Source organism: Sceloporus undulatus, chromosome 5 (genome assembly GCF_019175285.1).
Source record: "Sceloporus undulatus isolate JIND9_A2432 ecotype Alabama chromosome 5, SceUnd_v1.1, whole genome shotgun sequence".
Classification (NCBI taxonomy): domain Eukaryota; kingdom Metazoa; phylum Chordata; class Lepidosauria; order Squamata; family Phrynosomatidae; genus Sceloporus; species Sceloporus undulatus.
In genome coordinates this window covers 50994356-51021585 of record NC_056526.1, presented here as the reverse complement: position 1 = coordinate 51021585, position 27230 = coordinate 50994356, and the positions used below count along the sequence as shown (strand labels likewise).

Sequence of the window (27230 nt, the reverse complement as noted above, 5' to 3'; positions counted from 1 at the left end):
AGATGAGCAAGCTGTGACCCTCAAGCTATTGTTGGATTCTTCATTCATGTCAGCTCTATGCAGTATAGTCAGTGGTGAAACATGATGGAAGTTAAACCATAGAAATATTTAGAAGGCCACATGTTGCCCACCTCTAATTTAAACAATTTTTATCTTGCTTTTTCATCATATAAACAAGCCAGTTAATGGTATGGTTGGATTAGAAATGTCAGCAAATTACAAGTTGGTCCCCACTGCTTAAATGTTTGTGAAAGATGGGGCAACTTGTCTGCTAGAGTTAATTTTTCATGTTTCACTGCATTTTTTCATGTTTCACTGCCAGAAAAGAGTTTTTCTCTGATTTCCCCCCTCTTAAACTTTGGAGAATCCAGTGTGATATAGTGATTTGAGTTTTGGACTATGAGTTTGGAGACCAGGGTTTGAATCCCACACAGCCATGGAAATCCACTTGGTGGCCTTGGGCAGGTCATGCATACTCTCAGCCTCAGAAACCCCTGTGATAGGTTCACCTTAGGGTTGTCATAAGTATCAAGCAGCTTGGAGGTGAACAGCAACAACATCAATTCCATAAAATCCTATGAAAAAGTAATTACAGGTGAGAAGGTGAATTAGATTGGAATTGCTGTTGAGTCTCTGTCTCATGGAGTAAAGGTATAGCAAGTTGTAGCTTGGTGTAAGGAACTGTTCTAGTATGACAGCAAAAGCCAGTGGGTCAGATTTGAGCTTGTATTAATTCTTTGTTAAGTTGCCCTGTTTTTGAAGAATGGCACAGATAGCCAGATGATAATTAGTTGTCCTTTTCACAAACCAAAATAACTGTGCACCCAGCTCTTATACCTTATGCAGGATAAGCTAACTGAGAATAGTTCTATTTTCTCATTTTTTCAATAGTCATGAAATGAGACTGTGAAGACCTATGCTTAGGTATTGGTTTTAATTAAATGATGATTAATTAGTGGAGGAATAGACACACTATGCACATTACACATTGCTCTGGGGGGGGACCTGGATATAAATGCAGCATATTGTGTGTGTGCACACATGTGTATGTAAGTGTAAAGCAATATTGAGGCATAAAAAATTTAACATTTTAAATTTATTCTGTATCGTGTTTTCCAAGTATGCCATGAGAGAGAAATGAGGCAGTAATGGTGTAGCAAATAATTTCCTTATTTCTACAAAGATGTTTTACTGGTTGTTTGAGCAATCTGCTGATTAAGCGGAGAATACTGTTGCATTCAGGATTTGAGCGATGAAAGAATTATGGAATACTTTTTACCCAATTTCAGTTTTAAAACCAACCTCTTCATAGGGGAAACCTGTAGGGACTCCAGATGCAGGTGCTTTTTTTCGTGTGCTGGCAGAGCATGGAGTGACTGCCTTCTTTACTGCACCAACTGCAATTAGAGCAATCCGTCAACAGGACCCCGAGGCTACGTTGGGGAAACGGTACATTCTGACAAGGTGAGCTCAGGTTATACCAGAAGCTTGTTTTATTTACTATTAAAAATAAGCCTGAAATGTATGTAATCTCTTGGGTTCAGCCAGTTACATAGACATTATAACAAATAGGTTACATGTGTGATGTACATGCCTTTTGCACTAAGGCCATGCCTTGTGCTTGCACACTTACTGCCTCCTGTTCTAATTCCTTCTGTTCCTGACAGGTTTGAGCAAAACATGATTTGTCATGGTGTATGAACTGAGCAAGATATGTCTTCAATTAGGATATCATGGCAAACTGTTTTGATGTAATCAGGGGACAGATGAGAGGGGCTGGGAGTGAATGAGCCTGAGGTGTGGTGTTGATGGCCGAATTGTAATAGTTGTGCACATTGGACTAGTCATTGAACCTAACAAAGTGTTATCTCTTAAAACCTATTATTGTTTCCAGTTAGGAAATGCTTAATGATAAATTCTGGGAATGTCATTGTGTTACTACCAAAACTAAGAAAGAACCTTGTGCCACTTCAAAAGGCTAAAGTTAAAATCTTATGTATACATTTTTTGGAAAGTAAATCCCATTGAACTCAGCAATGCTTGTTTTTAATTAGGGGTGTATAGGATTATACTGGAATACATATCTTTAGGCAGTAGCATGCATTTGATGAAATGGGAGATTAAGAATCCTGTTGGTGCCCCTCCTCCCATTATTTCTGCCTGTCCATGAGTGGGGAGATATTGTGGAAGAACATATATTGTACCACCCTGCCCTTTCTGCTAACTTCAGAATCACTACAGAAGTGTTTGCAAGTGTAGCTCCATCCTCGTCATCAGTCACTTTCAGGAAGGAAAGAACAGTCTTATGTTCAGGGTGGAAGTTAGTTCTTCTTTCATGGTTGTACAAAGGTAGCCATGAGGATTGCCTTCCGTCTTTGAACCCCTGATGTGATTTTGCTCTTGGGGAGAAGTGGGAGAAAGTGAATGGCCTCTTCCCTTCAGACAACAGCTTAAGTTCCCTGATGGAGACTTTTGCTTTATCTGTCTGTTTGTTGGATTTTGGCCTGCATTATCAATATCAGAAGTTTGGTTATCAGGTAAGGTGCCATGAGATTTAGAATATTTTAGTTATCAGACTACATTCTGGAATTCATTTAGTGTGGTGCTTAGGATGACACATAACCAAACAAAATTACCATCTTTCTCTTGAAGAAATCATAGAAGTAAGTACTGTACTTTGTTTGCATTTCTGATTGAACTGTTATTTACTTTATATTAAGGATGTTACTGTATCTCCACTTGTTGAAGTGGAAAGGAAAGTGTGGTTTTATGTAGCTTTCATAGGGCAAACAAAGTAGCCCTGCTTAATAGATGTGTACTTTAGCAGTGAAGAAAGAGATTGATTTGTGGAGGTAATGTAAATGAGCAAGAGTACTGTGGTTTTATTCCATTTGAAATAATCTAGGTTTAGTATGCCGAAAAACCACAACAGCTGAAACAACACTATATGAATACACTATTAATCACATTAAACCTAACATGCATTATTCTGCAAGACAAATCTTATTTTATGGAAGTGCCTCTAAATACTTCATTTAGAATTATTGTGGCTGTTAACTGCAGAGCTAACTCCTACTCTCATCTCTTTTATTAAGCCATTTTATTTGACAGAGTTACTCCAAATATGTTCAGATTGCCCATTAACTCTTTTTATGATTTGCAACTGCCCTCTGACAGTTTTGTACACTTGTTTTGTTTATACGTAGGTGGTTTTATTCACATTACATAACATCCCAGAAATCTACTATGATGATTCTTTAGGGAAGCCTCTGTCTAGTCTTCTTCTGTCTTTCTTCTAGAGTTTATAGGATATGTTTTGAACTACAAATACAGACACTTGATGTACTAGCTAGTAGATTCTGGTAGTTGCAGTCCAAGAAACTAACTTTTCTAAGCTCTGCTGTCCTTGTAGTGAAAAACTGAACTAAGAAGATTTGGCTGGAATCCTGTTGTTACAATATGCTAATGGTTGCCCTTTTTCTAGAGTTCCACAATTATAGTGAGTGAAAACAGTCTCTGAGTAGCTTTTTTTCTCTAGTGCCTTCTTTTTATAGCTGCTGCACCTGCAGCCCTTTCTCTCTTAAATGAATGTTAAAGGTCTTTTTAGAGGGAGGGAAGGAACCCACTCGACTGAACAGTTTTATTATGTAGTTGGCAGAAGGTATTAGACATAGACCTGTACCTACTCTCACTGTCTAGAGTATAAAGTTGGTCACTGCAGGTGTCCCTTTATAAACCTGTCCCTTGTAGACTAGGAAGAAGTAGGCCAAAGTCCACAAAAGCCTATGCTGTAATGCATAATGCATTATGCTACAGTGCAGTTGTTAGTCTTTAACACATCCCACAGCTGTCTGTCATATATCTTCATAAATGAAGGAGTGCTTTTTCTTCAGCAGTGGACAAAAACAGGGGAGGGATTTCATTTCTGTGTTTGTGGGAGGATTTTACTATTCAGAGGTTTATGAACAAGCATATAGCAATGTCCTCCCTGACTATGTGTTTCTCTTCTTTTATTGGGAAGTCATGCTGAAAATAATCTTATTTGAATGTAGGTTCCGAACATTGTTTGTAGCTGGTGAACGCTGTGATGTGGATACATTGCAGTGGTGCAAAGATATCTTCAAGGTACCGGTTTTGGATCATTGGTGGCAAACTGGTGAGTTCTCTACAATTAACAACAAAATTCAGTTGCACATTCTATTGGACTTGAAGTTTGTGCTTCAGTTTACTGTACACAGTATTGGCCATTCTTCAATCTTACAAGCATTACATCAAACATGTATTTGTCTAATTAGCTTCAGAGAGAGGCCATAGCCCAGTAGTTGAACATGTTTTGCAGGCAAATGATCACAGATTTGATCCATGGGGTCTTCAAGTAGGGCTAGGAAAGACCCTCATTTGAAATGCTGAAGATCTGCTCCCAATGAGTGGAGGTGATACTAGCTGGGTTGATCAGTTTGGTCTGCCTTAATGCAGTTTCTTATGTTCTCACTTTGTATGTATGTGCTTTGCTTTCTTCTGCAAAGAACTGATAAATGGAAGGGAGGCAGGAACACTGATAGAAAAAAATCAACAACACAATGACTGCATTGTCAGATTTCTGAGTTTTAAATATTTTTTTGGCACTGATTAAAACCTTACGGAGCTATCAGTGTTGTGGTACCTGAGTTAGTTATTCAAAAGCAGTATGTATATATATATATTCCTGATATGTAGAACTTTACTGGTTCAGACATATCGGTCTGAAGATCTCATCCTGCTCATTGGCTTTCATGCTTCATAATTGCGAGATCAGGTTTCCTGTATCCATTCTATCTCCCATTCTGCTGATGCTTCATTTGAGTTAATAATCTGGTGTTTCTCCAGTTTAAGCTCAGTATCTGTCTTCTGCTTCTGTCCCCGTTACTGTGTCCTCTGTGCAATCACACTGATTGAAGAGAAGGGAATGTTCAGACATGATTCTGATCTCAAAGTTTCTTTAAGATGAAGAATCAGATGGAGGGTGCTTTTAAAATGTCATTTGCATAAGTGAGAGAAGCTGTGACAACTGCTAGTTTTATATATTTCTATGAAAATGTTACAAGTTGCTGATGTCATTTGTGTTGCCTAGCAACATTCCCCCCCCCCCTTTGGGAGGCTAGAGTCCTCATTAGAGTAAAGTAGATGGTTTTACTGATGATTTGAGAATGGAGAACTCAGAGTTAAGCTCCATGAATCTCTTTTATAAAAAGAATAATCCTTTGCAAGATTTAAGGCAGCCATGATGGAGCTTTTGCTGGAGAAAGAGCAAGAAGCAGATTATAAAACACTAATCCTTGATGTATATATGTATTTTAAGCAAACTAAAATAGTAACAATTTAATCAGTCTCTTCCATCTTTATAGTATTAGTACAAAGAAGGTTTCTGGAAACGATTACATTGTAAAGGGATAGCATTAAAAGACGCAATTGCTGTTTATGTAACATCAATTTGTGTTTATTTTCCATTGTGCATCAGTTATAAGTATGCGTATGCCAGTAGAGAAAACAAATAGATTATTTTGAATCTGATAAAGCTGGGAAATACATTTGATGATCATGGGCATTTTTAAAATGTTCTTACTGTGTTATGCAGAGCTGGATCCATATTAGCTGGGGTGGAAGGTCCTGTTAGGAGTAATTCACAAGGTACTTCTTTCCCCCATAACAAGATCTGCATAAAGAAGTTCGGTGGTTCTAGTATGTTTGGCTTATAATGGGAGTTTGAAAAAGCTAATTTCTTTTTAGGCTAGCCATCTTAACTTGACTCAGGCTTGCATCCTTCTGAGGTCACTAAAATGAGTACCCAGCTTTTTGGGGGCAATTAGTTTACAGTTGGAAACCATTTAGAGACTGTTTAGGTGGTATGAAGTGGTATATAAATGAAGTTTCTGCCATTGCTATTAACTGCAGGATTCTAGATGTTGATCCCCCCACCCTCCAACACAATCTGAAAAACAGCAGTGGCTGACAGCCTCTTCCTTTCATCCTATGGAAGTTTATGGTGGTGCTGTAGCTTTCTGTGCTAAGAAAGGAAGTTGCTTGAAGCAGAAAGGCGAAATACACATTTGAAAACAAATATAAATGCCTTTTCAAATGTATTAAAAAAGGAAATTATTCATTTGATAGGAGGTTCTCACACCTTGCCTTTCTTTGAAAGTTTTCCACAGTTAAGCATGGGAATTAGGGATGGAAGTGGGCTTGAAATACCAAGGGTTGTTTTTCCCCCATTTTTCTTGTAAGTGTATAGATTTGCTTAGCCTGTTTGATACATGAACAGATTTCACAGATTGGTATTTAGGAGTATATTTCTGGATTAGTCTATCATAAGGAACAGATGTAATAATCCAGGTAATAGATGTTTTCTCTGGCGGGTTACAAACCGCCAAAAAATACGTATTGAATACGTATTAGGGTTAGGAAGGGGCGGTGCTTCCGCACCCCCCTAACCCTAATACGTAGTCAATGCGTACAAGATGGCGGCGCCCTTTCTACATGGGCGCCGCCATCTTTGCGTATCGGACGCTTAGCGTCCAGACGTGTCGCGCCGCTGCTGACGTAGCGAGCGCGCCCCTGGCGCCTCGCTACGTCGCAAACGCGACGCGAAAAGAAGCTCCATTTTGGAGCTTCTTTTTTCGGTCCGCGCGGGAGTCGGGCCGTCTGAAGGCTCCGGCTCCCCCGCGGACCTTCTGGCGGCGGCGGCAGAGCGCCGCAAAGCGGCGGTCTGTACCCCGCCATTGTGAATCAGCTTTGGTGTTGGGTTTGGCTCTTCATTGCTTTCAGAGCATTTGCTTGTCATTTTCTATTGTTTCATTCACTTTAGCTGTACCCAGACTACTTTTGCTAAATGATTTCTTTCTTCTACATGGACAGTTGGGGTTTTGGCTCTAAGCTGCATAGGAAGACATTGTGCATACAGGACACCCCACTGGAAAATGCCGAGACAGTTTAATTCAGGGGTGGACAACTTGGGCCTTCCAATCATTTTTGGATTACAATCACCATCATCATTCCCTTTTAGAGATCATGACTAATTCTGATGGGAATTGTTTCCTTAGAACATTTAGTGGACCACAGTTATTGTTACCTTCCCGCCGAAGTGGTACCTACGTATCTACTTGCATTTGCATGCTTTTGAACTGCTAGGTTGGCAGAAGCTAGGACTAGTGACGGGAGCTCACCCCATCACATGGCACTTGGGCCTCGAACTGCCAACCTCTGTGGACTGCCAACTTTCTGACCTTATGATCATCAGAACTGGCGTCTTAATTAGTAAGCCACTGAATCCCCTGTAAGGTTGTATACAGTTTATGTTACAGTACGGTTACATACCACAGAGTAATATAAAAAGTATTTCCCCTATACAGAAGATTATCTTATCCTGGGAATACTTACATACACATATTATAAGCAGGCTTCCCAAGGGAAAAATTCTTTTTCTCTGGTTTTGTAATGGGAATGAAAGACATGTGCTAGAATCTAGCCCAAACAGAGTACTATCAAGTGTCAGTGGCATATCGGGCCAATGCCAAACTAGACAGGTCACAGCAGCATTAGTTTTACTGTAAAATCTGTTCATTAGTGGCACTGACTGTCTTTGGGAATGGTGGACCCTCTTTTTTTGATGGTATTTAAATAGGTTGGATGGCTGTCTCTCACAAGTGCTGTAGTTGTGTATTCCAGCATGGCAGGGCATTGGACTAGATGGCCCTTCAGGCTCCTTCCAACTCTATGATCTATCTCACCTATATTGCATTCTCCCTCTTCTTTTGTTATACAGTCGACCCTTCTTATACATGGATTTTTTATACACATATTCAAGTATCCACAGTTTGAAAATGTTAAAAAAGTATAAATTTCAAATATCAAACCTTGATTTTCCATTTTTATAAGGGACACCATTTTGCCATGTCATTATATTTAATGGGACTTGAGCATCCACGGATTTTGTTATCCATGGGGGATCTTGGAACTAAACCCCAGCGTATAACAAGGGTCCACTGTACAGAAATGAGGAACCAAAAATGTATAGAAAAGATTACCAAACATCTAATTAAATGTTAATGAAGAGTTGACATTTACAGGCCATACTACACATACTACACAAATGTTGAAAGGATTAAAAGGACAACTGAAAAACAAACTGGGCATTTGTTTTTCCATTCCCTTGCCTTTTAGCTACCAAAAGGTCTTATATTTGAAATTTATACTTTTTTTTTAACATTTTCAAACCATGGATGCTTGAATCCGTGTATAAGAAGGGCCGGCTGTATTCTCATTTTATTACCTGCCAGTTTATCCTTAATTTAAGCTTCCCCCCCCCTTTCAATATATGTTTTATGCACATACACAAAGGAAAGAAAATGAGCTATATCTCTTAAGGTATATGGCCAGCTCTTACAATGTGCCTCACCAGTTTAAAACTGAGGTAAAGGAGCAATTACCCTTATATTGATTCCTACCTTAATGAGCCAACTTGTTTGCCAGGTTTGGCAGGTATTAAAGTTATGCCTTAGGTGAAAACAGCACCAAGTGCCTGTTTATATTCCAAGTGGACTATATATATATATATATATATATATATATATATATATATGCGCGCACATATATGCAGTTTCTCTTGCATTCTATAAATATTGGGGAAGTCTGTTGGAAAAATCAAAATTGAGGAAATTAAAATAAAGAGTTCCTGTGCCTAGGATCAAACATTGATCAGAATGGAGAAAGACTGCAGTCAAGAAATAAGAAGAAAGACTAGGAATGGGAAGAGCAGCTATGAAAGAAGACAAGACCCTAAAGAATAGAGATATACAAATGAATACTAAAAGTTCGAATTGCCCAAGCCATTGTATTCCCTAGCACTATGTATTTATGCAAACTCTGGACAGTGAAAAAAGCTGATATGAAGAATATCAACTGATTTGAGATGTGGTGCTGCAGAAGAGTGCTGTGGAAACCGTGGACAGCCCAAAAGACAAACAAATGGGTCCTTGAACAGATCCTGAAATCTCCTTGGAGGCCAAGATGATCAAATTGAGGCTGTCTTCTTTGGCCACCTCATGAGAAAACACAACTCATTCAAAAAGACAATGTTAGGAAAGAGAGGAAGACTGCATGCCTGATGGATAGACTCAAGCAGGGAGGTTATGGGCCTGACTTTCCAAGACCTAAGCAGAGCAGTGGAGGGCTGGGGGCCTTGGGAGATGTCTCATCCACAGGGTTGCTGTTAGTCAGTGTCAACCCGAGGGGAGTTAACAGCAACAAAAACGATGGAAAATTAGGGGAAATAAATGGTTTTAGCTACATCTCAAGAAAGAAAGAAATGTATAAATATGGCAGATAATTAGAGGCATAAATAGAAGGAGTATTACTCCATCCTATCTTTGGCAAGAGTCTCTTCCTATTTCTTTCTAAGTAAAGATGGCTCAGCCACAGTTGGTGACAGTAATGGTCTTAGAGGTAGTCATGATACATCCAAAGATACCTGTAATTCTAGACATTTTGGACACTGCCAATTCAATGTAAGTAGCAGAATTGCCCTAGATTGTTCCTTCTTCTCTTTAACAATTCTGGCATCTGTTGTGCTGTTCTTTTGTTCCTCATGTATGTGGGTGGCTGGGTGGGAGCAGGCATGGTTTGTCTTGAATCACCCCTCTGCCTTCTGTACTTGGTTTAGGACTGTACCTTTTCACACATCAGAATATTTTCCCATTTTTAGTTGCCTCTTGAAAAAAAACAACAAAATTCCACTAAGTATGACTGCAGTATCATTTTTGCATGAGATGTAACTAAATCCATTTATGTAGTTTAAAAAAATAGCAAAATGGAAAGCTGAATAGCTCATGAGGACTCCTAATGGAAAATTCATCTCCTATGCTATGAGTTCAATTGTACCACAGTGTGATGGAGACTGCTGCTGTTTTCTCCCTCCAGTCTCATGCTGTTAAGAAATTTATTGAGGATAGTTTCATCCATTATAATCCTCTGGAACAGAATAATGGTGTGTTTTCAGCCTATATATTATCCTTGAATCATGTGTAAGCCAACCCTCTGTTCTGTTTCATTGATACAGATAGCAGTTATCAAATACCTTAACAAAAAAATTCATATTGTTTCCCCCCAGCATCCACCTGGAATATACTAAAAGTTAAGTTTCTTTTAAAAAGAGATCTTGAAAAGGAAGTACTATGCATCTTTAAGGCAAAAACACAACTTTTTCTATTTTAAGGCAGTCTAAATTAGGAGGGTGTTTCCTCTTGCTGTGGGAGGTGATTTCTTACAGTGCAACCTCACAGCTATTCAACAAGCCTCTGTTTGCCTTGTGGGGAGACTTGCATGTATCCACTTTCCCTGTATTGGTTCAGTCACCTGACTCCTCTTCACAACAGCTAATCATGCTGTGAGTAGGGAGGAGAGATTGTATACTTAATTATTACAGTGATGTCCCAATCCAATATGTAACCCATAAATGTTTACTTGCTGTCACACATGCATACCAGTCCAGAGTCGCCTTTCTTAGTTTGTGAGATGGGATCGGGTGTCTTTAAGATATTTAGGCCCTCTACATCTGCCTTACTGTTGCTTTATTAGCAGTTGCTATATAAAACAGAGTATTCAGCTGATGATGTGAGCTGCTAAATTCAGTCACACAGAATAATGTTTTATACTCAGTTTAGCTGGAAAACATAGCCTAATCCTGTACCATTTCACCTTTCTTCCTGACTGCCATATATTTGCCTAAATTTTTACTGAAGTTCCTCCCTGAATCTCTTGTTCATATCCTATTAAACAGACTATCTGATGGCTTTCATTCATTTCTTGGTTATGAATGCTACTGTGTCATTTCTTTTGTTGCTTGTTTTTATTTCATCATTCTTCTTGTTTCTTAATTATGTCAGTCAATTAATTTTTTCTTTTTTGCTCATATGCTTTGCTCATATACTTCCTTTTCATTTCTTATTCTCACCCCTTCTCATTTTTGTCTCCCTTTCATTCATCACCTTTGATCATTTCAAGTATGCTTTCCAGGGCTCTCCCTAGCTTCCTTAGCACAGTCCTTTCCTGCTTAAGCTCTTCAAGCCATGGCATTAGCAGCTTCAGCTGCTCTTATTTCTCTTGTTTGAGTTGGTTACTTGTTGGGCAGCTTCTCATGAAGTACAGCTGCCCCTTGAAGTACTGTCTCCTGGAGATTGCCTGAAGGAAGGATTTGTTTTTTTTTTTTTTTTTTTTAGCTCAAAGCTTTTATTTTTATTTATTTTTTATTTTTTTTAAATTATTTTTTATTAAAATCACACACATATATATACACATTAACAAACATAATACAATAAACTATTGCCCAACCCAACACCTATTCTTAACTTATTCTTGGGTCATATTCAAGGTGCTTTACTTCTTCCAGTGCTACATGGAAATAGGAAAATTGAAAAGTATTCAGAATGAGCAGTAGTCTTGAGATGTGCCGTATATGGATGTATGAAAATTCTTAACTCCCTGAGTTTTTTTCACAATTACACAAGCAGCCTTTTTCACTACCATCTTTCAGTTAATTTAAATCATGGTTATGACAAAAAAAATCTAAATATTTTTAAATAAAATAAATATTTTAATGGATAATGCAAATGATGAAATAGCTTCATGATAGATACCTACAGCTTCATGATAGTTTTTTGACTCATTTTTGCAAACAAGTCATGTGAACATGGTAGATTTTAATCTATGTACTTTGCATATTTAAAATTCCATACTTTGCTTCAAACAATAATTCAAACTCTTCTCATAGCTTCAATAAGCAAACATAAAAATATTTTTTGAAATTACCACTTGTACTTCATAGAAGAAAATGTAAGGGATATCTTTGCACTATATTTTCTGCTCTTCTATGTGCTCCTCATTGCAGTGGTCTTAAAAAATTACTTTTTTAGGTACAAACTACACATGTACCTGAGAGTAAGATCCAAAACACACTGCAGAAATAATCCAGTTCAAGACCACTTTAGCTGCCCTGGCTCACTGATAGGGAATCCTGGGAATTGTAGCTTATTGTGGCACCAGAGCTCTCTGATAGAGAAGGCTGAATATCACAAAACTGCAGTTCCCAGAATTCCCTAGCATTGAGCCAGAGAAGCTAAAGCAGTCTTAGACTGGATTATTTCTGCAATGTGTTTTGGACCTAAGTCTTACTTGGTATTGTGCATCTGATGAAGGAGGTTGAGTCTTCAAAAGCTTACGCTACACACTTCTTTCTCTCAGGTGTGGTACATACCACCATAAAGCAGCATACCAGCGCCAATTCTAAGGTTAGGGACCGCGTGAACACCACATGGTTCCTAACCGTAGAACGTACAGGTGGTGTAACATTGGCGGTGCCCTGTATATATGGGCGCCACCATTGTTACGTAAGTGCCACGCGGTGCCCGCACATTGCCACACAGCGCTTAAGTAACAACTGCGCCAGTGGCACGTTTGTTACATTGCCCCTGCAGCTTAAAAAGAACCCGCTTTTCTCGGGTTCTTTTTCCTCAGGAGGGAAGTCGCACGGTTTGGCAACTGCAGCTTCCCTCTGGAGGAGAAAAGGCTACTGGCAGGCCGCACGCCAGCATTCCTTTGTATACTGATAACAGACAAATGCAGCTGGTTCCTTGAATATGATTAGTACTATATTGTTCAAGTAATTCTGCAGCTATCAACAGAGCAGCATGGCATACCACTGAATCATTGTTTGAAGTTGTTTTCTTTACAAATTAGGTAGAATTGAGAGTTTGATACATTTTCCTGATCTGATGCCTGGTTGAGATGTAATCTAACATAACTGTCCTGATGAGTTTTTTTTTAGATCCTTTAGATTTTTAGCTCAAGTTTCGTGTGCTACAGACCACCTTTTTGCGCTGTGCTGGCACCGATTTTAGGGTTAGGGACTGCGTGGCAACTACATGGTCCCTAACCCTAGTACATTTGGGTGGCGCCATGATTGCATGGCCCTGTCCACATGTTGCACATATCGACGACATTGCAGCTGTGCCATGTCCAAATGATGCGGTGAAGCTGCAACGTAACCGCACCATCCCACTGTGCTTGTGGCATCGCAGCATCGCAGCATCGCAGCAAACTGGAGCTGCCTCTGCATGCTCCTTTTTTGCTGTGGTAATACTGCGCAGCAATGAATGGTGGCTCCAGCCTTCCTTTTGCAGGCAGTGCGTACCGCACCTTTAATTAGAAAATCCTTAAAGTAAGTTTGTCATTGGAGGATTCCTGTCATCATATTTTATGGAACATGCTGTTTTCTATGTTTCATGGGCGCTTTACAGAGCACCCAAAACGGGTGCTCTGCCGGTGCCCGTGTTTGCTGCGCCAGGGAACTGCAGTGGACAAACTGCGCAATTCCCTGGCGTAGCAAAAAGAACCTGCAAAAAGCAGGTTCTTTTTGCAGCGTGGTTATGATGTGTATAGGGTGCCGCCATTTTGACGTACCCAGTACATCCTAGGGGTGAGGCCTGATTGGACGCTGCATCCTCGGCCAAGCCCTAGGATGTACTGGGGGCATGGCAAAGGCCCGTGTAGAACGGGCCTTAGTTTTACAGACAAAACCAATTAGAATCCATCCACCCTGTTGCAGTGGCATACTAGGCAGTTGCAAAGGGGGGGGGAGAGTACAGGCCACACTAGGTGACATCCTAAGGGGAGGTGAAACCATGGCTGTCAAAAAAGCTTCCTTTTGGCAGAAACAGGCTGTGGCATTTGCCCACGTCTCTTTAAAACACTGAAGAGATGGTGTGAGTGAGGCAAGGCTCAGGGGGAGGAGAAAGGAAGGGACCAAGGGTTTTAAATTTTTATTTTTATTTTTATTAAAAATATCAGCTCTTTTGAGTCGGATGAGGCTCAGCGGCAGGAGAAAAGAGAGGCCCCAAGTTTTTTAAAATTAAATTTTAAATTATTTTTTAATTTTTTAAAATAAAAAAAAATATTTAAAAGGTTTTCTTAAAAAACATCAAATCTTACCAAATTTTAATTTTAACCACATGAAACTATGTACATGTAAATACATTTAGACTGTGTGGATGATAATCGTAATTTAAAGGTACCGTTGCCATTACATTAAGTGATAAATGAGAATTATGATTTATGAGTACCATGAGTACAAAAACATTACTAAGGTTTCTGTATGGTGTGGTATGGGAGGAGATCAATGAGGGTGTGTGTGATACCAATGCTACTGATGCAGGGACGTAGCTAGGATTTTAGGAAGGGGGGGGGGTCCAGACTAAGTGCCACCATTATAATGGGGCTTGAGGGCGGCAGCGCAGCAGCACACACCATTCATTTTTCTAATGGAAGGGGGGGGGGGTCCGGACCCCCAGATCCCCCCCTTGGCTACGTCCCTGACTGATGGCACTGCCATGATGATGCCACTGTCCTGTTGCAACAGAGTTAGCTTTTGATTTTTGCTTGATGCTGACAAGAGGATTAGATCTCAACAACATGATACATTTCTTAAAGCCAGTGTTTGTATGTTATATCTAAAGGAGCTAAAGAAAACCTGTTATGTTACATACCGAGGGTATTTACCTCTAGTCTCAACACATTTTGGTTTACTTTTTAATGTGAAGACAATAAGTATAGAGATCTTATAAACTTTTCTCCCTTCTTGCATTTTAGAAACAGGATCTCCAATAACAGCTTCCTGCATTGGCTTGGGAAACTCTTTAACACCACCCCCAGGACAGACAGGAAAACCAGTTCCAGGATACAATGGTAAAGTTACATAATATATACAGTATTATCAAGATAGCACAGGCCTGTTCTCTTTAAGCTCATGGTTTATCACAGGGTGAAAGAGTAAGAGGATATTTAAAGTGAAAGTGTAGCTGTATTTAACATCTAGTGACCAAGAGCGGCTTGGTTTGCTTGGCTGTTTCTGTGTTTCTGTTCCCCAGCAGCATCTCTAGATGACAGAAAAATCCACAGGATAAATCTTTACATAACCATTTTTTTAATTCTTACTCTGTTCTTGTCCAGTTTAGAAACTGTATTATGTCACAATACTTTGCTAAAGGTGCAATAACTTATTCATCACCAGCAGGCACAATGGAACTTGGTTCCGTTTATGTCTGGTGTTCACATAGTGTATCACAGTCCTGTCTCTGGTGTTCACATAGTGTATCACAGCAGGGAGTGGGAACTTTTATATGTATACAGAGTCTGGCCTTTGAAGGAAGTGAGGGAAAGGATTGGAGATAACAGTGGGGATTCCCTTGCATGCTGTTCCCAGCTGCTATTTGCGGTAGCTAGCTGAGCTCTTGGCTAGCTGAGCCTTGGGACTCAACAGCCACCTGCAGACACCAGGTGCAGGATCCTTTCTGTATGGAGAAGGGAGGGGAGCAGTGGAGTTGAGTTGCTAGTCAAAGCAGTGGCTGGAGAAACTACCCAACATTTTATCTGGTAACTCGGGCCTGAGACAGACGGGCCAAAAGGGGCATGGTGGCGATGATACTAGGGTTCCGGACCACGCAGCAACCGCTCAGTCTGGAATCCTAGTATGTAATGGTGGCAGCCTGATGGCCGCTGCCATTTTTACATAATGGAACATAGCGTCTGCACGTCGCAGCACGTCTGTTACGTCACAAGTGCGCCATTGGTGCACTTGCGACGTAACCCGGGCGCCCGTAGTTCTTTTAACTCCAGAGGGCCGTCTTGTGGTCTAGCGGCTGCGACATCCTTCCAGAGTTAAAATGGGCTCCTGCAGACCACCATTTTTGGGCGGTCTGTATTGGGCCTCAGTGACATCAAGGGTGACCTCATGCTTCTTACATCATCTGGTGTACAGAAGGTTGTGTGGGGAGGTATCCAGTACCTCTGGATCCGGTACCTCTTTGTGCGCCAAAACACTCAGTGGTCATGAATTTTATTTACTGTGGCAAAGTCTAAGTAACTCCTGTATATAACAGAGATATATGTGCAAAGTTGTTTCAGACAAAGTAATGAACTGGACACTTAGTGTTTATGAGAACTCTTTATATGCACAAGATTGCCTGCACAAACAAATACAAGGATCCAGGGACATTTGTCAGTATGAAAACCTCCATGTAATCAGTAAAGCCTATGATATAAGCATTGAAAAACTATATATTTCATATGCTCATTTTCAGTCTTTGTACATTAAATAGCATTTGTACATAACAGCATGCAAAGATGATGCTGAATGTAACATCATTGACATTCACAAGTATGTTTTAAAAACCAAAATATCCACTCTGTTCAGTGAATGTACAACCATATTACAGTTAAACATGTCTAGTATCTGCTTATATCAGGAAGGCTGTCTTCTGCAGAAGCTGATATTTGAAAGGAATGTTAAGTACATTATTTTTAATGTTCAACATTTTTATTTTAGCTGTAGGAAATGTAGGCTTTGAACTAGTATAAAGGCAGTATCTGCCTCTAGTGTGGAAGACATCTGAAAGCAGAACATGTGCAATTGTAAGATTAAGAATGCTGTAATATTTTATTAATTTAAAGGTAAGATTTAACCACGAATACTAGGGATTAGATATTAGGATCATGTTAGGGCTACTTCACTTAAATGAAAAATGTTCAGTTATTTGGAAAAACAGAGTTGAGTGCTTTTGTTTAAAAAATAAGTTTGGGAAAAATACATATTTTGAAAAACAAAGACAATAATTATAAGATGAAAAGCCAATTCAAACATTTGTTATTGTGTGCCTTCGGATTGTTTCTGACTTAAGGTGACTCTAAGGCAAACCCATTATGAGGCTCACTTGGCCAGATTTGTTCAGAGGGGATTTGCCATTATCCTCCTCTGAAACTGAGAGTGTTTGACTTACCCAAGGTCATGCAGTGCTTTTCCACAACTGAGTTGGAATTTGAACCCAGGTCTCTTGGAGTCCTAGTTCAACACTCAAACCACTGCATGCTGGCTCTTTAGATGCAGGATTTCAGGATGCACATCACGCTCTTTAGAACACCTGACTTCACTGGGAAGTTCATAGCAAGAGTTTAGGTTCCAGCAGAACAGAGTCCTTTCAGATAGAACAGGGCAAAAGCTAAGGCAAAGCTGTGTTGAGCAAAAAAGGTCTCTGTTCTGGCAAATCCAAGGAAGATCTGTTCAAGCACAGCAAAAGTTCAGGATGCGCATAGAACTGTAGGCAGATATATGAGGAGCTGAAGCTCGAGACTCATATGAGCAAGACTCAAGTGATGCTTCAGCAATGTGTAAAAGTAGCCTGAAGCTTGAAGGGAGCCTCTGGTCAACATGTCTAGCTCTGTCTCTGGTGGAAGTAGCACCTGCAGCTAAATGGTATTTGCTTGTTTCAGGACCTTTTAATCTAAGTGTGCAAGGGAAAGCATGGCGGTTCTGAATATATAGACTCTTCTTGTGTTGATGTTTCTGAGCCAGTGGGGATGTCCAGTGTTAATTCTGAGGATAGTTGCTTCTCTCCCACAACCTCCCCACCAAAATAAGGAGTGAGATCTTTTCTGTCTGCTACAGAAAACAAGCTGAATGAAAGGACTGGGGTGCAGTAGGATGGGAAGTACAGCAGCTTCCTACATATTCTCTGCATTCCACAAAGCCATTAAAAAGACAGCTAAAGCAATGACAATCTGATTATTAAACTGCTGCTTTATAAAAGCCAGGTGATACTTAAAATATCTCACTTGCTGTTTAGCACACTCTTGGTTGGTTTTTGTTTTCAATTTTGCATCTTACATGAACATTGAAAAATCTTGTTAGACTATTGTATCCCATGTTATTTTTCTTTCTGGAGATTTCTCCTCATTTATTTTACAGCTTTATTCAACTTCTGTGTTTCTGCAACTCAAAATCGATTCTTTATTTCATTGTAGCCTACAAACAAAACCTCTAAAATAACGTAAGACAGACACTGCAATTATCTATAATTTCTTTCCTCAGGTGTGTCTGGCATAGTAATTAAGCTCAAAGTTATTTTATTTTTTTGCAAAAGGTCTAATCAGATTTGGAGTAGAATGCACTCGTTTTTGTGACCTCTTGCTATGTCCTTTTGTTGCAGTGATGATTCTGGATGACAACAAGCAACTTGTAAAAACGAAGACTTTAGGAAACATTGTGGTGAAGTAAGCAACCAATAAATTGGCAAGAAATATGTAATTAATAAAATAAACGGGGATTGAGGCTGTGGGAGTTCACCCAAGCATAAAAATGTGATTGAGGAATGATGAATATAATTTCTATGCTGATTAAATATCTCACCTCCACCTACCTGTGATTTTTGGACTACAACTTGCACAGTCTCCTAGTCAGCATGGCCAGTGGCCATGCTGGCTGTGGGATTCTTGGAGCTGTAATTCAAAAAGTAGGGTTTTCCCAAGCACTGCATTCTCTTAAGACAGTAGACTGGGTAAAATAAGTCTACCTTTGTAACTGATGCACCTTCCTTTATTGTTTTGTTATTGATGATATGTTATGGTCTGTCAGCCTACATGGAAAGATATGTTTGGTTCATTGGGGGATATTGCAAAAGCTGCTTTCTGCTTCATTAACCTGCTGCAGCGTTTGCAACTGTTCCACTGGAGAATATTCAAAGTCCAATATTCACTTAAGAAAAATTCCCCATTGAGCTTAACTAGAGTTAAAGTAAGGGTCCATGTTGCTACTGTAGATCAAGCAAGCTGGTTTTTATAGATAAATGTAATTTATTTTTGTAAAAAACCAGTGACTTAGTCATTGTGTAAAAATGAAGAAACAGTTCAAATACTAAGTATTTAATGTGCTGTTTCACTGTTTCTGAATCTTGTAATGTGGTGCAGAATTAGTGTGTTTATCAGGCTTTTTCCTGCCTTCTTTTGAGAACCATGCAAGCTGTGAAATTTTTACGGATAGCCATTTTCTAATAGAAGATGCTTTCCATAATCTAACACGATGTTCTGTGTTGGGCTATCGATACACACTTGGGATTCTGCCATGTTGCTTCTTAATGCATCCTCTTGCATTCATTTTATCATATGAGAATTCCATTTGATTAAGGAGAAACAATGGCATTGCCTTGATGACACATAGCTTCTTCATCCTTGCAGTAGCCACACATTGGACATAGACATCTTAGCAAGAGAAACTTAACACCCAAGGATTTCTTTGTGCATAGACTTACATCTGTAGCTAGAACCTCCTCTCTGTAGGTTCTGCATGTTCAGGCATGCAGAGGTCAATGTATCTAGGCTTCTCTTCCCTACTATGCTTGATATGTTGAAGTGGGATCAGGGAAGATTTGTGGTGGGTTTAGTAGCATAGTCCTGTTGCCCCTTTTGATGAATGGAATTTTATCAGGTGTATAATATATGAAGGTGTTAGCATTTCATAGACTCTAGTGTAATGATTACTGTACTCATATTTTGCAATATGTCAGCTTTCTGTAGCATGCTATCATAGCATAATGGAAAGGAGAAAAAGAAAGATCTACTAACCAACTCATCTTACCATTTCTGAAAATATCACATAACTAATTCTGTCTTGGAGGTTTTTCACTTGGTTTTTCCATTTTTTCATAATTCCATACTTGTAACAGAAGCAAACCTTATACTGTATAAGAATCAGCCCATTATTATCCCACTGTTCTTCTTCAATATTAGCATGTTGTATTCTGAGCTTGACACCTAGCCATCCATTTAGGCAAAGTAACATCTCATGTAACATCTTGTGTGCTACTGGAGCACTGACTGTATTTTTTCCCTTTTCTGCTTTCTTACCCTTTTCAGTTTCCACTGCTTCTGCTTAAGATCTTAAGAGTAACCTGCTACTATGGTTCATGCCATTTGTAGTTTTTTGGCTGACTTACAGGTAATGCTCAAGGCCAAGTTCTTTTACTCAGCTGATTATAACTGTTTTAACTTTAGTTCTTTCTGTTTTTTGTATTCTCTTGAATATAATCAGTGCTCTGAGATGTCAATTGCTTTTGTAGAAGCTGGGAAGTTAACATTAGGTCAAACCCTGGGTATTTGTGCCTACCTTGTGTGACATTTTTAGACTTGCAGGCTAATAAAAGATACATTCTGCAATGTGCAAATAGAATTATGTGACGTGCATTTGTTTCTTAATAGTGATTCACATATTCTGCTTCATAACAATACTGTATTTTAGAGTGATGAGGAAGGTGGTTGTTTACAAATTACAGCATACATAATATGTGTTGACTTTTCCATGGAGGAAAGTGAAATGTACAGAAATGTCTGTGTATGTTTATGCAGTCATGCAGAAGATATTTGAACCTTTTTTTATATTTGATTATAGCTTGCAATTTTCAATTTTATCATCTTTAAAGCCTACACAATATTTGCACCAGGGAGCGTCAAATATATTTTAGAAACTGTATGAACATTAAAGAAATTTAAGCTTAAAAAGGTATCATATTATTATAGTTTGATGTAGTTGTTGCTGTTATTGATGTTATGTTCCTTCAAGTCAATCTCAACTCAAGGTGGTGCTTGTGACAAAGTTTTTTGAGGAGGTTTGCATTGCCTTCCTTTGAGACCATGTGATTTGCCCAAGCTCAACCAGCGGATTTCCGTGGCTAAACAGGAATTTGAAGTCTGGAGTCCTAGTCCAACATTCAAACTACTACTTTTTCTGGATCTCATTCTAGAAAAATTCTTTTACTAGAATTTCTAGTGGGACAGGTGGAGCAATCCAGTAAATGGTAAATCTTGTGGTGAAAAAACCGTTCCCCATAATTCTCCAGCATGTCTCATGTGTTCCAGCTGTTCTTCTCCTAAATGATGCTCCTTCGCCCTGTGTACTCTTTGAGTACCAGTGGTAGAGAGGCAGTAATAGTGAACATTTCTGCTGTGAGCAGCTTGTGAGAATGGCTCCCTTCTGGACATAGAGAGGGAGTTTTGCAAAAACAAAAAACTGTTCCCCCCCCCCCCCTTCCCAGGACACTCTCTTAGTTCTGTTATTGTCCAGACCAATCCTCCATCACCAGCTGTTAATGCCTTGCTGGGAACTTTTTGTTTAAAAAGAAAAGAAAGTGGATTTGCTGCATAGCACCTATATCTCTGAAAATCATGGATGTTTTCAGTGTCAGTTATGTTAGAGCAACATGCTTGTTTGACACTTAGAAGTCATAAATCCACTTTAAATCCTTTCCCTTGTGCTGGTATAAAACATGGTGCTACTTCAGTATTGTGTGTTTTAGAACAGCATCTATCCCTTTTTAGTTCAAATCTTGAAATGTGTCAACCTACAAAATTAATCCTTGGTTCTTGATTCTCTAAAAAAACAAGAAATGATAAATGCAGCTTCAGCCTTTCAGACAATTAATGTTCAGGGTTTTTTTTTAAAAAAGAAGAAACCTTAATTTCAGTGTATCTTCTTGTCCTCATTTCAGCTCAGCAGCCATATTAGTCTGTGGCAGGAAAGCGACAATATGTGCAGAGACACAACATATACATTCCACAGTAAGCAAACCAGTTACTGCCACAGGAACATTTGACCTTAAGAGAGCTTCAAATATTCACTGATAGAACATTATTGGCGGGAGGGAGGAAACACCACTGAAGTGGAGGGAAAGAACATAATTTGAAAATGTTATACATCTGTATGTTACTTGTTATTTGAAACATTTAGTATATATACCAGGGGCTTGTAAAATGCTTTGAAATGAAAGCAATTCTTACAGAGATTTGCATTTTAAATTATTGTTAACTGTACATATTTATTCCTGTTATGTGTGATGTAGCCCTCTTGCAGATCATTAGATTGAATTCACTTAGCACCTTTTGTGTTGCTGTTCTGATGCATATTAAGTATTTCATTTTTAAAATACATATATGTAAAAGTGTACATCTGTGTTCTGAGATGTGCTGGTTACTTTTAATGGTTAAACTGAAAGAAACACCACCACCACCACCAGGCTGTAGGAAAATCATTAATGACTGTGTCAGTGAGCATTGTCCTTTCTTTCTGTCACAAGGACTTTTTAGACAGTTAAATAAATCAAAGGTGCAACTTACGTTATCAGTTACAATTTACTATCCTGTTACTAACATGAAAACATATAGAGTAGATTCCATTTCCTGGGGGTTTCATTTAATAATCATATATACTGAAAATATAGTTAAAGTTATGGAAATTGTATTCCCACTGTAACAAGAACTGTGCATTGAACTATGTGTATGCTGTGTTTGAGAGAAACTGGAAACCAAACTTCCATACAGCTGTTGTGCTTTATATCCTCCACTAGACATTTCTTATAATGTTCAGGCAGCAAAAAGCCTGGCCTGAAGCTAAAGAGAAAATTAATTCTAAACCTAATTCTAAACAGATAATCCAACCAGGCTGTTGTCTCAACACTTGTGGTAGGACATAATTTTCTTGTCCCTGAGGGCAGTAAAATAATTTAGGAAGCTCAGTGGGAATGTGGGAGCACTATGTGTAGGTTGTGTACGTGCATACGTATGTTCACTATTATTGTCTGCTGCCTCAAACAGTTGCCTCAGTCGGCCCAATGGTAGGGGAGTCCTCAGAATAGTCCAAGGAATTAGACGTATCTTTAAGATGTACTTGTACCTGGAAGCTATGTTTTTCTCTTAGAAAAGAAAACAAAGGTGCAAATAATGATATTCTTAATGAACAAACACATTTTGAAGTGGTGATTGCAGTTGTCTGTGGTGGTATGATAGCATAGAGTGTTCATAAGTATAATAACTTATCAAGCTATTTGCAATGGATTGTTCATAAAGGGTTGGTTTTTTGGGGTTTTTTTGGTGAAGAATGGCATAGCAAAGCAGACTGTGTAGGATAGACTGTGGACTAAATTGATTGTGGAAAGAGAGGGGGAAGATAAGGAACAAGGAGACCAGAGAGGACAGATGCTATAGGGGATGAGGGAAGAAGAAAGGATATGTAATAGTCTGAGGAACAAGTTCCCAAGGGAAAAATAGGAAAACAATGTCTTTTAGAAAGCATAATAGAGAGATAGAAAGGGTGCGGACTGTTGGCAGGAGGAAGTTAGATAGGAAAGGAAGCTGAAACAATCATGGATCATGGCCCTGGGAATAAAAAAAAGCATGCTAACTTAACTCCTAGCATGGTTGGAATTGGCATGATATCTGTTATTTTACCATTTCTATTACATATTGCCAGGACACTGTGTGAATGTGGAAAGAATGCACATTTGAAATGTCCCTGTTTTGTGGTGGTGGTGATTGAGATTCAAGTATAGCATGGACCCAAGAAGAAGCCGTCACAAATAATATTTTAAAGATAGTTGATGTGTGTCTTCACTGCTTTGTGATACTCTTGCTTTTTTCATGCAAGTTCATGCACCTGCTCCTGTAGTGATTCTGTGAATAGGTATCTATCTACCTTTACTAGTTTCTGAGGGGGAAGCTGGTGATGGAGGATTGGTCTGGACAATACATTCTAAAGCAAGTCAGAAGAATATTGATGAGGTGTCTAGAGAGTCTTCTGACTCTGTAGTCATTGATTTATGACAGGGCCTTAACATTAAAGTGGGTTCAAGGTGAGCAGTTTTTTTTCTGTTGTTGAAATAGATAGGAGCCTGTGTGATGCTATCTACCACAGACTACTAAACAGAAATGTTTCTCGTTACTCAACTGTGGAGCTTGGTCATTTCGTTTCATACTATGAATGATAATATTCCCCAGGATTGTGAAGTCTGCCATGTCCCCTTGGTAATGGCCTTTTCCAAACCAATGCTTTGAGAATTCAGTTGTGAAGGCTGGCGTTTTAGAAACATGAAATTTCCCTGGGAGATCCCTGGGAAATATTAATCCCTATGCATGTCATTTTTTTCATAGGGCATATTGACAGACTTGCAACATTGGTTCATCACTAGGTTTTTATTAGCTTTCATGTCCTACTGCCGGTCTATGTTGGCTGTTGTGAGATGGAATTAAATGCTTTCCTGTGGTCTCAGTCTATTAGTCCTAACTAGTGTAGACCCATTCAATTAAGCCAAATCAACACTTATATAAATTTCTCTGATTCTGTAGGTCTGCTCTAGTTGAGATTAACAAACTGATGAGGTCTGTTTCTGGGGAGCATGTTGTGGCGGCCATATTCTGAATTAAGCAGCAAAAAGTTTGAAGTTTTGCAGATAGAATCTGACAGACAGATGACTGGGCTTGAACAGACAGGCCAAAATAAAGCTGTTTTGTGTCACTTTGGAGGTATGCTGTTTAAATGACACACACATCTTAAGTGGCCAGAAACTACGCCAAAGCTGCGCTCAAATCCTTAGGAATGGAGCGTGGCTTTGGCTCGGCTTCTGACCTCTCAGGACACACACAGCATTTAAAAAGCATATCTTCAAAGTGACCCAAAGCAGCTTTATTTTGGCCTGTCTGTTCAGGCCCATTGTAACATTTAAGATTTAATATTCTTGCTTAGTGTAAAATGGTTTAAATCCATGACCAGCAATACCACACAAGAAAAAAAGGGGCTATGCCTTCAAGTAAAGTTCATCTGCTGACTTGTAAGTTATCTTAACTTTGTTTTTGATACACTATTGACTAATAACCTTTTAAACTATCCCCTTAACATGAACAGCTCCAGGTGATGTAGTCTGTTTTCTGTAGCAAAACTGGGTTTTGACCCATCATATTGAATGTTTCATATATACTTATGAGTTTTTGTAGCATTTGTAACTGTGGCCATCTTATACTGGGCATTTGTATAATTGCATCCTTTGTTTGTTTAACAGGTTGCCTTTGCCTCCAGGAGCCTTTTTGGGTCTTTGGAAAAATGAGGCTCTTTACAAGGAATTATATTTCCAAAAATTTCCGGTGAGGACTAAACATGTAATGAAGAACCTCTGGCATTTGAGATTAGTGCTATGCATAGGATGGTCTGTGGAATAGTGCAAGTTTGTGAGCTTGGCTGCTGGTTCACAATGAATTTCTAGGAAGGAAGGAAACAGTTGTAGCCAGTGGACACAAATATGGTACCAGTCCCTGGAAACGTTGGAAGAAAGAAAACGCCAGTTCCTCACATCATAGAGCCCGAGAAGCACTTCACTAGAATATGGAATTCTATATTTTTCTTAGCTTTTATTGAATATAGGCCTAGGCTCCCTGCACCTTGTTTGTTCTGTAGCACATTCTCTGTTTAGCTTTTGAGGTATGTTTTCCTAGATGTATAGAAATATTTTATATTTCTGAATATTTATGCTTCTTGAGTGGCTATATATTTGTTATTTGCTGATTCTGTTTGTAGTAGAATACATATCTGTCTTACGCTAGAAAGAAAGGGTCTCATTTCCCTCATTCACATAGGTGCATTACAGAGCACCCAAAATGGGCGCTCTGCCGGTGCCGCTGGTTGCTGGGTCTGGGAACTGCAGCAGACAAACCACGCAATTCCTGGACGCAGCAAAAAGAAGCCACAAAAAGCGGCTTCTTTTTGCGCCCCGGAAGTGGCACCACAAGATGGCGCCACCTGTGTAGAACGGGAGCCGCCATTTTGTATGCACCGAGCACGTACTAGGGTTAGACCCTAGAACATGCTTGGCACGTACTTTACACCCATTTGTAACGGGCCATAGATATATTGACTGTAATGCAAGAGTTCCAGTAATCCCAAATCTGTACATCTCTTGTTCACTTTCCCCAAAGCCCTTACTAAGTCCAAACTGTACTTTCTGAGATAGATAATGCTGCTGTGGACATGGCTTACATGGCAAATGGTACAGGTCGTGAGCAGCTCTACAAGTTAACTGATGCTCTGTGGTGAAGCTATTTTATGAGTAGTGGTAATTTTAGAGGAGGGTGTGTGTTCAGCTATTTGCCCCAAACCTCCACACACCATTAGGTTTAGGAAGAAAAATATCAGCTACAAAAATTATTTTTGGTGGAAAAAATGTTTAAGAGTGTACAGTTTTGTTCTTTCCCCATGCTCAAACAGCAAAAAACAAAACAAAACACAACCAATTTAAAAGTTTATCAGAAATGAGGGGAGGACAGAAACAGCTCTCACCCTTTCTTTGCACTTGCCAGTGCCTGAATTGGATATTGTAAAATCTCTATTGATGCTTAAAATTATTTTGGATTGAAATAAAGATAAATATTATGGGGAAAGACAGCTATTTGGGAGTACATGTACTGATATTATTAAATAAAGGAACAAGATATTACTGAAATATTTAATATTTGAATAAAACATTTTTATTTTCCTGCCTTTATTCTCAGGGGTACTATGATACTATGGATGCAGGTTACATGGATGAAGAGGGCTATTTGTATGTCATGTCTCGAGTAGATGATGTAATTAATGTTGCAGGTCATAGGATTTCAGCGGGTGCAATTGAAGAGGTAAGTGCAATGCTAATTTAAAAATGCCAATAAAAATGAAAACTACAGCTAACATTTCAAATCTTCAGTGAGAAACGTCTCCATTTTGCGACTTGTTAGAAATGGTTTAAGGTAAAATGTGTTGTTCAAGATTTTAGAGCTAGGAGTAACAATGAGTTAGACTATGGCATACAACATAATCAGTGCAAAGCTTTTTTAGCCTCTTAACACAATACCAAGAGGCTAAAAGAGCTTTGCACTGATTATGTTATGCCATAGTCTAACTCATTGTTACTCCTAGCTCTAAAATCTTGAACAACACAAAATTTAAAATCGAGATTAATTCATCAAAAATACATTTTTCAGGTAACCTCACAACACACCTTTTTAGAAAAAAAACTAGTCCAATATACATTGGGAGAGTAAAAGGGATAATTTTTCAGGGCATATGATGTGGTCATATCTGGAAGTGGATTCTTTTTGGTTAGAAATTATAATACATATTTTGTTTTAGGAAAATTGTTAATTTGCAGATGTTAATGCATTGTTAAAATTGTATTCCTGTGATATAGGTTTTAACAGTAGGATAGTGTAAATGGATTCTTTATGCCCTTATAGTTTCCAGGATACTTAATTTGCAAGGTTGGAAAGAGAATTATTCAACCATCTATCCTTCAATGGCCTGAAGTTTTCACAACCCCAGACACATTTGAACACTTATTCTATAGGTGCCATTTCCAGTTGTACTTTTTGGACGACATTATATGGTAGAATCCTGTTAGCATACTACATTAAAAGGTTTGATTTTTCCAGGGTTGCACAGCCATAGTAATAAAAGGCATACAAAATCTGCTGGCTCTAAGCAGCCTATTTCTGTAATACCTTATGCAGCTGCTGCATTCATGGCTTTC

General features: G+C 39.0%; 1 protein-coding gene across 10 annotated transcripts in view; it reads left to right on the top strand.

Annotated features, from left to right (window-relative positions):
* Positions 1–27230, top strand: part of ACSS3 (acyl-CoA synthetase short chain family member 3) — a 61938-nt gene that overhangs the window by 21880 nt on the left and 12828 nt on the right. For all 10 annotated transcript variants that reach the window (XR_006104200.1, XR_006104198.1, XR_006104199.1 and 7 more), the window contains 6 exons: positions 1313–1464; positions 4053–4156; positions 14674–14769; positions 18066–18129; positions 24735–24816; positions 26218–26340. Coding sequence is in view for 5 of the 10 variants with exons in the window: in XM_042469743.1 (XP_042325677.1) it covers positions 1313–1464; positions 4053–4156; positions 14674–14769; positions 18066–18129; positions 24735–24816; positions 26218–26340 (621 nt within the window). In the remaining 5 variants the exon portion in view is untranslated. The remainder of the gene's footprint in view (positions 1–1312; positions 1465–4052; positions 4157–14673; positions 14770–18065; positions 18130–24734; positions 24817–26217; positions 26341–27230) is intronic.